Source organism: Coregonus lavaretus (genome assembly GCF_964263955.1).
Source record: "Coregonus lavaretus genome assembly, chromosome: 10".
NCBI lineage: Eukaryota > Metazoa > Chordata > Actinopteri > Salmoniformes > Salmonidae > Coregonus > Coregonus lavaretus.
The window spans coordinates 2,793,449-2,807,915 of record NC_139997.1 but is presented as its reverse complement, the minus strand read 5'-3'; the positions used below and the strand labels follow the sequence as shown (position 1 = coordinate 2,807,915).

The 14,467-nt window shown below is 41.7% G+C and overlaps 1 protein-coding gene across 1 annotated transcript in view; it reads right to left on the bottom strand.

Annotated features, from left to right (window-relative positions):
* LOC311135794 (netrin receptor DCC-like) overlaps window positions 1-14,467 on the bottom strand; it is a gene marked incomplete at both ends in the record, with an annotated part of 433,415 nt that overhangs the window by 162,774 nt on the left and 256,174 nt on the right. The window contains 2 exons of the mRNA XM_084169836.1: window positions 10,016-10,136; window positions 13,822-13,976. Of these exons, the coding sequence (XP_084025962.1) occupies window positions 10,016-10,136; window positions 13,822-13,976 (276 nt within the window). The remainder of the gene's footprint in view (window positions 1-10,015; window positions 10,137-13,821; window positions 13,977-14,467) is intronic.

Sequence of the window (14,467 nt, the reverse complement as noted above, 5' to 3'; positions counted from 1 at the left end):
ACTAATGGGGATCCATAATAAATACAAATACAAATCACATCCAATGCAAAGTTGAGTTATACACTTTATATCTAGTAATAGAATAGTCCTGCTGTTTCCAGGTCCCATAGTGAGTTTAGTCCGAGATTCAGTTACCTGCTACACACATACACACACCTCCACGCACGCACACACACACACACACACACACACACACACACACACACACACACACACACACACACACACACACACACACACACACACACACACACACACACACACACACACACACACACACACACACACACACACACACACACACACACACACACTGCAGTACCTCAGCATGTCGGAGCACACTGCTACTGAGAATACCAGAGGGAGGCCGTCTAATTGAATGAAGTCCAACAAGACATTGGGAGAACAGACAGTGTGTGTGATGCAGGGAGACAGGACAGGTCTGCTCTCTCAGATGTTCCCATGTAAGTATGGCGGCTGATGTTACCCAGCGTGCACGGTGGCAGACACCACTCAAGCTGTGAGGTCAGGATGTGGGAAGGGAACGGGGTGCTGTATCTACGACAGGAAGGGAACTGGGTGCTGTATCTACGACAGGAAGGGAAAGGCGCGACGCATCAACAACAGGAAGGCCCTGGGGTGACACAGCAATGTGGAGACATGTGGGGGGGGGGGGGGGGGGGTGTATGTCGAGGGACAGGACAGGGCGACACTACACTCTAAGAGCCTGGCCGGCGGGTGATTTTATTAAGTTTATAAAAACTATACAGTACCAGTCAAAAGTTTGGACACACCTACTCATTCAAGGGTTTTTCTTTATTTTTACTATTTTCTACATTGTAGAATAATAGTGAATACATCAGAATTATGAAATAACACATATGGAATCATGTAGTAACCGAAAAAGTGTTAAACAATTCGAAATATATTATATATTTGATATTCTTCAAATAGCCACCCTTTGCTTTTATGACAGCTTTGAAGACTCTTGGCATTCTCTCACCCAGCGTCACCTGGAATGCTTTTCCAACAGTCTTGAAGGAGTTCCCACATATGCTGAGCACTTGTTGGCTGCTTTTCTTTCACTCTGTCGCCTGACTCATCCCAAACCATCTCATTTGGGTTGAGGTCGGGGGATTATGGAGACCAGGTCATCTGATGCAACACTCCATCACTCTCCTTCTTGGTAAAATAGCCCTTACCCAGCCTGGAGGTGTGTTGGGTCATTGTCCTATTGAAGAACAAATGATTCACACAGTCCCCTCTGAACAGCATTTATTTGGGCTGCAATTTCTGAGGCTGGTAACTCTAATGAACTTATCCCCTGCAGCAGAGGAAACTCTGGGTCTTCCATTCCTGTGGCGGTCCTCATGAGAGCCAGTTTCATTATAGCGCTTGATGGTTTTTGCGACTACACTTGAAGAAACTTTCAAAGTTCTTGAAATGTTCTGTATTGACAGACCTTAATGTCTTAAAGTAATGATGGACTGTCATTTCTCTTTGCTTATTTGAGCTGTTCTTGCCATAATATGGACTTGGTCTTTTACCAAATAGGGCTATCGTCTGTATTATTCTACAATGTAAAAAATTGTAAAAATAAAGAAAAACCCTTGAATGAGTAGGTGTCCAAACTTTTGACTGTTTTAGTCAAATAATATATCTCTTATGTTCCAGCCCCCTGACCATCCGCTCAAGAAAAAAATCAGCCTGCGGTTGAATCTAGTTGGTGATCCCTACTCTAAGATGACACCAATCTGGAGTTCAAAATTATCCAAAGTAAAAGCAGGATTTAGGTTAAGGGAGTGGAATCGGGAGGGGGGAGCCTTGTATGTAGAGCAAAGACAGCTGTACCAACATCTGCAGCAGAGGTCCTCTGTAGCTCAGCTGGTAGAGCACAGCGCTTGTAACGCCAAGGTAGTGGGTTCGATCCCCGGGACTACCCATACACAGAAAAAAATGTATGCACGCATGACTGTAAGTCGCTTTGGATAAAAGCGTCTGCTAAATGGCATATTAGTATTATCTCCTTTTGCTTGGACACATACAGTATGCATCAATGGCACTGAGCCTTTTGCTTGGACACATAGGAGTTGAACAGATACGATTTGAACAGATAAGAGTTGAACAGATACGATTTGAACAGATAGAAGTTGAACAGATACGATTTGAACAGATAGGAGTTGAACAGATAAGAGTTGAACAGATAAGAGTTGAACAGATACGATTTGAACAGATAAGAGTTGAACAGATACGATTTGAACAGATAGAAGTTGAACAGATACGATTTGAACAGATAGGAGTTGAACAGATAAGAGTTGAACAGATAAGAGTTGAACAGATACGATTTGAACAGATAAGAGTTGAACAGGTAAGATTTGAACAGATAGAAGTTGAACAGATACGATTTGAACAGATAGGAGTTGAACAGATAAGAGTTGAACAGATAAGAGATGAACAGATAGGAGTTGAACAGATAAGAGTTGAACAGATAAGAGATGAACAGATAAGAGATGAACAGATAGGAGTTGAACAGATAGGAGTTGAACAGATACGATTTGAACAGATAGGAGTTGAACAGATAGGAGTTGAACAGATAAGAGATGAACAGATAAGAGATGAACAGATAGGAGTTGAACAGATAGGAGTTGAACAGATACGATTTGAACAGATAGGAGTTGAACAGATAGGAGTTGAACAGATAAGAGTTGAACAGATAAGAGATGAACAGATAAGAGATGAACAGATAGGAGTTGAACAGATAAGAGATGAACAGATAAGAGTTGAACAGATAGGAGTTGAACAGATAGGATTTGGATAGATAGGAGTTGAACAGATAAGAGTTGAACAGATAGGAGTTGAACAGATAGGAGTTGAACAGTTAATAGTTGAACAGATAGGAGTTGAAAAGATAGGAGTTGAACGTATAGGAGTTGAACAGATAAGAGTTGAACAGATAAGAGTTGAACAGATAGGAGTTGAACAGATAAGATTTGAACAGATAGGAGTTGAACAGATAGGAGTTGAACAGATAAGAGTTGAACAGATAAGAGATGAACAGATAAGAGATGAACAGATAGGAGTTGAACAGATAGGAGTTGAACAGATAAGAGATGAACAGATAAGAGTTGAACAGATAGGAGTTGAACAGATAGGATTTGGATAGATAGGAGTTGAACAGATAAGAGTTGAACAGATAGGAGTTGAACAGTTAATAGTTGAACAGATAGGAGTTGAAAAGATAGGAGTTGAACATAGAGTAGTTGAACGTATAGGAGTTGAACAGATAAGAGTTGAACAGATAAGAGTTGAACAGATAGGAGTTGAACAGATAAGAGTTGAACATATAAGAGTTGAACAGATAGGAGTTGACCAGATAGGAGTTGAACAGATAGGAGTTGAACAGATAGGAGTTGAACAGATAAGAGTTGAACAGATAGGAGTTGAACAGATAGGAGTTGAACAGATAAGAGTTGAACAGATAAGAGTTGAACAGATAGGAGTTGAAAATATAAGAGTTGAACAGATAAGAGTTGAACAGATGGGAGTTGAACAGATAGGAGTTGAACAGATAGGAGTTGAACAGATAGGAGTTGAACAGATAGGAGTTGAACAGATAAGAGTTGAACAGATAGGAGTTGAACAGATAAGAGTTGAACAGATAAGAGTTGAACAGATAAGAGTTGAACAGATAGGAGTTGAACAGATAAGAGTTGAACAGATAGGAGTTGATCAGATAGGAGTTGAACAGATAGGAGTTGAACAGATAAGAGTTGAACAGATAGGAGTTGAACAGATAGGAGATGAACAGATAAGGGTTGAACAGATAAGAGTTGAACAGATAGGAGTTGAACAGATAGGAGTTGAACAGATAGGAGTTGAACAGATAGGAGTTGAACAGATAAGAGATGAACAGATAAGAGTTGAACAGATAGGAGTTGAACAGATAGGATTTGGATAGATAGGAGTTGAACAATAAGAGTTGAACAGATAGGAGTTGAACAGATAGGAGTTGAACAGTTAATAGTTGAACAGACAGGAGTTGAAAAGATAGGAGTTGAACATAGAGGAGTTGAACGTATAGGAGTTGAACAGATAAGAGTTGAACAGATAAGAGTTGAACAGATAGGAGTTGAACAGATAAGAGTTGAACAGATAGAAGTTGAACAGATAGGAGTTGAACAGATAAGATTTGAACAGATAGGAGTTGAACAGATAGGAGTTGAACAGATAAGATTTGAACAGATAGGAGTTGAACAGATAGGAGTTGAACAGATAAGAGTTGAACAGATAAGAGATGAACAGATAAGAGTTGAACAGATAGGAGTTGAACAGATAGGATTTGGATAGATAGGAGTTGAACAGATAAGAGTTGAACAGATAGGAGTTGAACAGATAGGAGTTGAACAGTTAATAGTTGAACAGATAGGAGTTGAAAAGATAGGAGTTGAACATAGAGTAGTTGAACGTATAGGAGTTGAACAGATAACAGTTGAACAGATAAGAGTTGAACAGATAGGAGTTGAACAGATAAGAGTTGAACATATAAGAGTTGAACAGATAGGAGTTGACCAGATAAGAGTTGAACAGATAGGAGTTGTACAGATAGGAGTTGAACAGATAAGAGTTGAACAGATAATAGTTGAACAGATAGGAGTTGAACAGATAGGAGTTGAACAGATAAGAGTTGAACAGATAGGAGTTGAACAGATAAGAGTTGAACAGATAGGAGTTGAACAGATAGGAGTTGAACAGATAAGAGTTGAACAGATAAGAGTTGAACAGATAGGAGTTGAACAGATAGGAGATGAACAGATAAGAGTTGAACAGATAGGAGTTGAACAGATAGGAGTTGAACAGATAGGAGTTGAACAGATAGGAGTTGAACAGATAAGAGTTGAACAGATAAGAGTTGAACAGATAGGAGTTGAACATTAAAGAGTTGAACAGATAAGAGTTGAACAGATAAGAGTTGAACAGATAAGAGTTGAACAGATAAGAGTTGAACAGATAGGAGTTGAACAGATAAGAGTTGAACAGATAGGAGTTGATCAGATAGGAGTTGAACAGATAGGAGTTGAACAGATAGGAGATGAACAGATAAGAGTTGAACAGATAAGAGTTGAACAGATAGGAGTTGAACAGATAGGAGTTGATCAGATAAGAGTTGAACAGATAGGAGTTGAACAGATAGGAGATGAACAGATAAGAGTTGAACAGATAAGAGTTGAACAGATAGGAGTTGAACAGATAGGAGTTGAACAGATAGGAGTTGAACAGATAAGAGTTGAACAGATAGGAGTTGAACAGATAGGAGTTGAACAGATAAGAGTTGAACAGATAAGAGTTGAACAGATAGGAGTTGAAAATATAAGAGTTGAACAGATAAGAGTTGAACAGATGGGAGTTGAACAGATAGGAGTTGAACAGATAGGAGTTGAACAGATAGGAGTTGAACAGATAGGAGTTGAACAGATAAGAGTTGAACAGATAGGAGTTGAACAGATAAGAGTTGAACAGATAAGAGTTGAACAGATAAGAGTTGAACAGATAGGAGTTGAACAGATAAGAGTTGAACAGATAGGAGTTGATCAGATAGGAGTTGAACAGATAGGAGTTGAACAGATAAGAGTTGAACAGATAGGAGTTGAACAGATAGGAGATGAACAGATAAGAGTTGAACAGATAAGAGTTGAACAGATAGGAGTTGAACAGATAGGAGTTGAACAGATAGGAGTTGAACAGATAAGAGTTGAACAGATAAGAGTTGAACAGATAAGAGTTGAACAGATAGGAGTTGAACAGATAAGAGTTGAACAGATAGGAGTTGAACAGATAGGAGTTGAACAGATAGGAGTTGAACAGATAGGAGTTGAACAGATAGGAGTTGAACATAGAGGAGTTGAACGTATAGGAGTTGAACAGATAAGAGTTGAACAGATAAGAGTTGAACAGATAGGAGTTGAACAGATAAGAGTTGAACAGATAGGAGTTGAACAGATAAGAGTTGAACATATAAGAGTTGAACAGATAGGAGTTGACCAGATAAGAGTTGAACAGATAATAGTTGAACAGATAGGAGTTGAACAGATAGGAGTTGAACAGATGAGAGTTGAACAGATAGGAGTTGAACAGATAAGAGTTGAACAGAAAGGAGTTGAACAGATAGGAGTTGAACAGATAAGAGTTGAACAGATAAGAGATGAACAGATAGGAGTTGAACAGATAGGAGTTGAACAGATAGGAGTTGAACAGATAAGAGTTGAACAGATAGGAGTTGAACAGATAGGAGTTGAACAGATAGGAGTTGAACAGATAAGAGTTGAACAGATAAGAGTTGAACAGATAGGAGTTGAACAGATAAGAGTTGAACAGATAAGAGTTGAACAGATCGGAGTTGAACAGATAGGAGTTGAACAGATAGGAGTTGAACAGATAGGAGTTGAACAGATAAGAGTTGAACAGATAAGAGTTGAACAGATAGGAGTTGAACAGATAAGAGTTGAACAGATAAGAGTTTAACAGATAGGAGTTGAACATATAGGAGTTGAACAGATAGGAGTTGAACAGATAGGAGTTGAACAGATAAGAGTTGAACAGATAGGAGTTGAACAGATTGGAGTTGAACAGATAAGAGTTGAACAGATAAGAGTTGAACAGATAAGAGTTGAACAGATAGGAGTTGAACAGATAAGAGTTGAACAGATAAGAGTTGAACAGATGGGAGTTGAACAGATAGGAGTTGAACAGATAGGAGTTGAACAGATAGGAGTTGAACAGATAGGAGTTGAACATAGAGGAGTTGAACGTATAGGAGTTGAACAGATAAGAGTTGAACAGATAGGAGTTGAACAGATAAGAATTGAACAGATAGGAGTTGAACAGATAAGAGTTGAAAATATAAGAGTTGAACAGATAGGAGTTGACCAGATAAGAGTTGAACAGATAGGAGTTGAACAGATAGGAGTTGAACAGATAAGAGTTGAACAGATAATAGTTGAACAGATAGGAGTTGAACAGATAGGAGTTGAACAGATAAGAGTTGAACAGATAGGAGTTGAACAGATAATAGTTGAACAGATAGGAGTTGAACAGATAGGAGTTGAACAGATAAGAGTTGAACAGATAGGAGTTGAACAGATAAGAGTTGAACAGAAAGGAGTTGAACAGATAGGAGTTGAACAGATAAGAGTTGAACAGATAAGAGATGAACAGATAGGAGTTGAACAGATAGGAGTTGAACAGATAGGAGTTGAACAAATAAGAGTTGAACAGATAGGAGTTGAACAGATAGGAGTTGAACAGATAGGAGTTGAACAGATAAGAGTTGAACAGATAGGAGTTGAACAGATAGGAGTTGAACAGATAGGAGTTGAACAGATAAGAGTTGAACAGATAAGAGTTGAACAGAGAAGAGTTGAACAGATAGGAGTTGAACAGATAAGAGTTGAACATATAGGAGTTGAACAGATAGGAGTTGAACAGATAGGAGTTGAACATATAGGAGTTGAACAGATAGGAGTTGAACAGATAGGAGTTGAACAGATAAGAGTTGAACAGATAAGAGTTGAACAGATAAGAGTTGAACAGATAGGAGTTGAACAGATAAGAGTTGAACAGATAAGAGTTGAACAGATAGGAGTTGAACAGATAAGAGTTGAACAGATAAGAGTTGAACAGATAGGAGTTGAACAGATAGGAGATGAACAGATAAGAGTTGAACAGATAAGAGTTGAACAGATAGGAGTTGAACAGATAAGAGTTGAACAGATAAGAGTTGAACAGATGGGAGTTGAACAGATAGGAGTTGAACAGATAGGAGTTGAACAGATAGGAGTTGAACATAGAGGAGTTGAACGTATAGGAGTTGAACAGATAAGAGTTGAACAGATAGGAGTTGAACAGATAAGAGTTGAACAGATAGGAGTTGAACAGATAAGAGTTGAACATATAAGAGTTGAACAGATAGGAGTTGACCAGATAAGAGTTGAACAGATAGGAGTTGAACAGATAGGAGTTGAACAGATAAGAGTTGAACAGATAATAGTTGAACAGATAGGAGTTGAACAGATAGGAGTTGAACAGATAAGAGTTGAACAGATAGGAGTTGAACAGATAAGAGTTGAACAGAAAGGAGTTGAACAGATAGGAGTTGAACAGATAAGAGTTGAACAGATAAGAGTTGAACAGATAGGAGTTGAACAGATAGGAGTTGAACAGATAGGAGTTGAACAGATAAGAGTTGAACAGATAGGAGTTGAACAGATAGGAGTTGAACATATAGGAGTTGAACAGATAGGAGTTGAACAGATAAGAGTTGAACAGATAAGAGTTGAACAGATAGGAGTTGAACAGATAAGAGTTGAACAGATAAGAGTTGAACAGATAGGAGTTGAACAGATAGGAGTTGAACAGATAGGAGTTGAACAGATAGGAGTTGAACAGATACGATTTGAACAGATAGGAGTTGAACAGATAGGAGTTGAACAGATAAGAGTTGAACAGATAAGAGATGAACAGATAAGAGATGAACAGATAGGAGTTGAACAGAGAAGAGTTGAACAGATAGGAGTTGAACAGATAAGAGTTGAACAGATAGGAGTTGAACAGATAGGAGTTGAACAGATAGGAGTTGAACAGATAGGAGTTGAACAGATAGGAGTTGAACAGATAGGAGTTGAACAGATAGGAGTTTGTGTTGCTATGATCCAACTCTGACAGTGACTCAAAACATAATTTCAGACATGAAAATGTGACCCTCATCTATGGAGTAACAACTTTTCAAACAATCTCAAAATAAATCAACAACATCACCGAGTCATCCTCCCACTGACATCTGAAGGGATAGAATTACCAGAAGGCCCAAAGCCACAATTATATTGACTTCAAGTCCACTCTATTCATTATATTTCTATGGGCCAGCCGAAGACACTGTGTCACAGAGAAACAATCATACGGTGTCCATATTAGGACAGCCTCAGTTGGTGTCACACTGACTCCCTTTGTGACTCTGACGCTGGCCGTAATATGGGGTCCTAATCTGGACATCGTACATGCCACATCTGTCTCTACTTTTCCAAGCCCAGTCAGTGGCATGAAACATCTGGCGTCCGTCGCCTGTGGTGGGGAAACCTCTGCCGCACCCAGCAGGAATCCTGGTTAAGCTTGGCTAAAGACTGACCCCCTACCCAACCCACGACCTCCCAGCAGATGGAGGGTAAGGAGAGGGGTGGAGGGATAGAGGGTGAGGAGTGGCGGAGAGATGGGATGGGTGGAGGTGTGGAGGTTGAGGAAGGAGAGGAAAGGTTGGTGTGTGTTAGTGAGGAGGGGTGGAGGTATGGGTTGTGTGTTGTTGAGGCGCAGAGGAGGCTGGTAGGAGGAGATATAGGAGGACACGCTCGTTGTAATGGCTGGAATGGAATAAATGAAACGGTATCAAACACATCAAAACACATAGAACATCACTATGGAAACCACATGTTTGACTCCGTTCCATTAATTACTTTCGGGCCAATACAATGAGCCCATCCTCCTATAGCTCCTCCCACCAGCCTTCACTGGTGAGGAGAGATGGAGACAGAGGGGTGGATGTGTGACATCACAATAGTACCAATGAAGAGGATAGGATGGAACAGAGAGAGAGAGAGAGAGAGAGAGAGAGAGAGAGAGAGAGAGAGAGAGAGAGAGAGAGAGAGAGAGAGAGAGAGAGAGAGAGAGAGAGAGAGAGAGAGAGAGAGAGAGAGAGAGAGAGAGAAGAGAGAGAGAGAGAGAGAGAGAGAGAGAGAGAGAGAGAGAGAGAGAGAGAGAGAGAGAGAGAGAGAGAGAGAAAGAGAGAGAGAGAGAGAGAGAGAGAGAGAGAGAGAGAGAGAGAGAGAGAGAGAGAGAGAGAGAGAGAGAGAGGTGGAGCTGAGAGAGACCTTAAGCTGAGAGAGAGAGAGAGAGGTGGAGCTGAGACACAGACAGAGAAGAATAGAAATGCCTTAGCTTGGTTTGGCCCGGTTAGTGCTCTGTCTCTTACCTGGATCTCTCAGTATGAGCTGGGCCATAGCCTGGGCGTTCCCTGCTTCATTCTCAGCCACACACTGATAGAAGCCTTCGTCTGACTTCACCAGACCAAGGATCTGGAGGTTACTGCCGTCCTAAAGAGGAAAATACAACACAGTTATTATAAATCAAATCAAACTTTATTAGTCACATGCGCCGAATATAACAGATGTAGACCTTACTGTGAAATGCTTACTTACAGGCCCTTAACCAACAATGCAATTCAAGAAAGAGTTAAGAAAACATTTACCAAAATAAAAAATAATAAAAAGTAACACAATCAAATAACAATAACGAGGCTATATACATTAATGTACCGGTTACGAGTCAATGTGCGGGGGTACAGGTTAGTCGGGCCCCCTTGTAGCTCAGTTGGTAGAGCATGGCGCTTGTAACGCCAGGGTTGTGGGTTTGCTTCCCATGGGGGGCCAGTATGAAAACAAATTAAACAAATAATGCATGCACTCACTAACTGTAAATTGCTCTGGATAAGAGTGTCTGCTAAATGACTAAAATGTAATTTGTACATATAAGTGGGGAAAAAGTTACTATGCATTGATAATAGACAGTGCGTAGCAGCAGTGTAAAAACAAAATGGGGGGGTGTCAATGTAAATAGTCTGGGTGGCCATTTGATTAATTGTTCAGCAGTCTTATGGCTTGGGGGTAGAAGCTGTTAAGGAGCCTTTTGGTCCTAGACTTGGCACTCCGGTACCGCCTGCTGTGCGGTAGCAGAGAGAGCAGTCTATGACTTGGGGGACTGGAGTCTTTGACAATATTTTCTGACACCGCCTGGTATAGAGGTCCTAGATAGCAGGAAGCTTGGCCCCAGTGATGTACTGGGCCGTACGCACTACCCTATGTAGCGCCTTACAGTCAGATGCCAAGCAGTTGCCATACCAGGCGGTGATGCAACCGGTCAGGATGCTCTCGATTGTGCAGCTCTAGAACATTTTGAGGATCTGGGGGGGAAAAGGTGTTCTCGGTTCCTCTTCACGACTGTCTTGGTGTTTTTGGACCATAATAGTTTGTTGGTGATATGGACACCAAGGAACTTGAAACTCTCGACCTGCTCCACTACAGACCCGTCGATGTTAATGGGGACCTATTTGGCCCGCCTTTCCTGTAGTCCACAATCAGATCCTTTGTCTTGCTCACATTGAGGGAGAGGTTGTTGTCCTGGCACCACACTGCCAGGTCTCTGACCTCCTCCCTATAGGCTGTCTCATCGTCGTCGGTGATCAGGCCTACCACTGTTGTGTCATCAAACTTAATGATGGTGTTGGAGTCATGTTTGGCCACGCAGTAGTGGGTGAACAGGGAGTACAGGAGGGGACTAAGCACACACCCCTGAGGGGCCCCAGTGTTGAGGATCAGCGTGGCAGACGTGTTGTTGCCTACCCTTACCACCTGGGGGAGTCCAGGATCCAGTTGCAGAGGGAAGTGTTTTGTCCCAGGGTCCTTAGCTTAGTGATGAGCTTTGTGGGTATTATGGTGTTAAATGCTGAGCTGTAGTCAATGAACAGCATTCTCACATAGGTGATCCTTTTGTCCAGGTGGGAAAGGGCAGTGTGGAGTGCGATTGAGATCGCGTCATCTGTGGATCTGTTGGGGCGATATGCGAGTTGGAGTGGGTGTAGGGAATCCGGGATGATGCTTTTGATGTGAGCCATGACCAGCCTTTCAAAGCACTTCATGGCTACCAACGTGAGTGCTACAGGGTGGTAATCATTTAGGGAGGTTACCTTCACTTCCTTGGGCACAGGGACTATGGTGGTCTGCTTGAAACATGTAGGTATTACAGACTCAGTCAGGGAGAGGTTAAAAATGTCAGTGAAGACACTTGCCAGCTGGTCCGCACATGCTTTGAGTACACGTCCTGGTAATCTGAATGTTGACCTGTTTAAAGGTCTTGCTCACATCGGCTACCGAGAGCGTTATCACACAGTCGTCTGGAACAGCTGGTGCTCTCATGCATGCTTCAGTGTTGCTTGCCTCGAAGCGAGCATAAAAAGCATTTAGCTCGTCTGGTAGGCCCAGGGGCAGCTTGTGGCTGGGTTTCCCTTTGTAGTCCGTAATAGTTTTCAAGCCCTGCCACATCCGACGAGTATCAGAGCCGGTGTAGTACGATTCAATCTTAATCCTGTATTGATGCTTTGCCTGTTTGATGGTTCGTCTGAGGGCGTAGCGGGTTTCTTATAAGCGTCCGGACTAGAGTCCTGCTTCTTGAAAGCGGCAGCTCTACCCTTTAGCTCGATGCGGATGTTGCCTGTAATCCATGGCTTCTGGTTGGGATATGTACGTACGGTCACTGTGGGGACGACGTCGTCGATGCACTTATTGATGAAGCCGATGACTGAGGTGGTAGACTCCTCAATGCCATTGGATGAATCCCGGAAAATAGTCCGTGCCAGCAAAACAGTCCTGTAGCGTAGCATCCGTGTCATCTGACCACTTCCGTATTGAGCGAGTCACTAGTACTTCCTGCTTTAGTTTTTGCTTGTAAGCAGGAATCAGGAGGATATAATTATGGTCAGATTTGCCAAATGGAGGGCTAGGGAGAACTTTGTATGCGTCTCTGTATGTGGAGTAATGTGACATGCTGGTAGAAATGAGGTAAAACTGATTTAAGTTTGCCTGCATTAAAGTCCCCGGCCACTAAGAACGCCATTTCTGGATTAGCATTTTCTTGTTTGCTTATGGCCTTATACAGCTTGTTGAGTGCGGTCTTAGTACCAGCATCGGTTTGTGGTTTTAAATAGATGGCTACGAATAATATAGATGAGAACTCTCTTGGTAGATAGTGGGTCTACAGTTTATCATAAGGTACTCTACCTCAGCCGAACAATACCTCGAGACTTCTTTAATATTAGACACCAACTGTTATTGACAAATAGACACACACCCCCGCCCCTCATCTTACCAGACGTAGCTGCTCTGTCCTGAAGATGCATGGAAAATTCCGCCAGCTTTATATTATTCGTGTTGTCGTTCAGCCACGACTCGGTGAAACATAAGATTGTACCGTTTTTAATGTCCCGTTGGTAGGATAATCTTAATCGTAGATCATCCAGTATATTTTCCAATGATTGCACGTTGGCCAATAGTACGGATGGTAGTGGAGGTTTGCTCACTCGGACCCGTTCCCGAGAAAGCAGTATATCCTTCGCATCGGACTCATTAAATAAAACATCTTCGTCCAGTTCGAGGTGAGTAATCGCTGTTCTGATGTCCAGAAGTTATTTTCGGTCATAAGAGACGGTAGCAGCAACATTATTTACACAATATGTTAAAAAATAAGTTACAAACAACACGAAAAAACTAACAACATAGCACAGTTGATTAGGAGCCTGTAAAACGGCAGCCATCCCCTCCGGCGCCATTATCCAATAGATGGCAGTATGCTATATATGGGTTACCATTTAAAAGTAAGCTGTTTCTATTTTCTATGCAATCTGGATCAAAAGCTGATTGTCATCGATTCTTGAAATAGTCAGATCTTTGAGTTGACTTCTACACAGTTACAGAATGGGTTTTGATGTATAAATTGTCTCTTGGGGGTATCCAGCCTTCCTAGCCCCCCTGTAATTCAAACGTCACATCTGTTGATTCAAGGTCATCAGAGTGGTGTTCATGGTCCTGTGTCTTGTGTGATTTACAACCGTCAGGAAGTATTCACTGGGTATGTGCATGGCATTATATGGCATTACATGGTTTACAACCCCCCCCCCCACACACACACACACACAAGCACACAGAGGCTGTGTTCTATGTGACTTACAACGATCTGGAAGTAGTCACTGGGGATAACGTCCTCTCCATTCTTCATCCAGCGCACCGTGGGAGGAGGGTTCCCCGTTACAGCACACTCGAGCTCCATGTCCATACTCTCATAGGAATACGTGTTGGTAGGGTAGTTCAGGAACTGGGGTGGCACTGTAGAGAGAGAGACACACAGGGTTAGGGTTACAGTTACGGTTGGGGTTAGGCATACGTGTTGGTGGAGTAGTTCAGAAACTGTGGAGAGAGTGACGGGTTAGGGTTAGGATTAGGATTAGACGTAGGTGGATGTTTTAGAGTTCTGTGTACGGTTGTTGGTTAGGGTTAGGATTAGGATTATACGTAGGTGTAGGTTTAAATGTATGTGTACGGTTGTTGGTTAGGGCTGGGGTTAGGATCTGTGTTTGTCCTGTGGAGATAGAGAAGAAACAGAACACAGCAGGTGTTCAGATCTTCCCTAAAGAGACAGAGACAAACAGGTGGGTGATGACAGTGGACGCAAGACAGACCCCGTCTCTGGGGATGAAATCGTCGATACCACTTCTATATTGATACTAATATGACATCCTTGATGTATTCCTTTTAGTTCCTCGTTGATACTACTATAAAGCTGTGGTGTAAAGTACTGAAGTAAAAATAATTTAAAG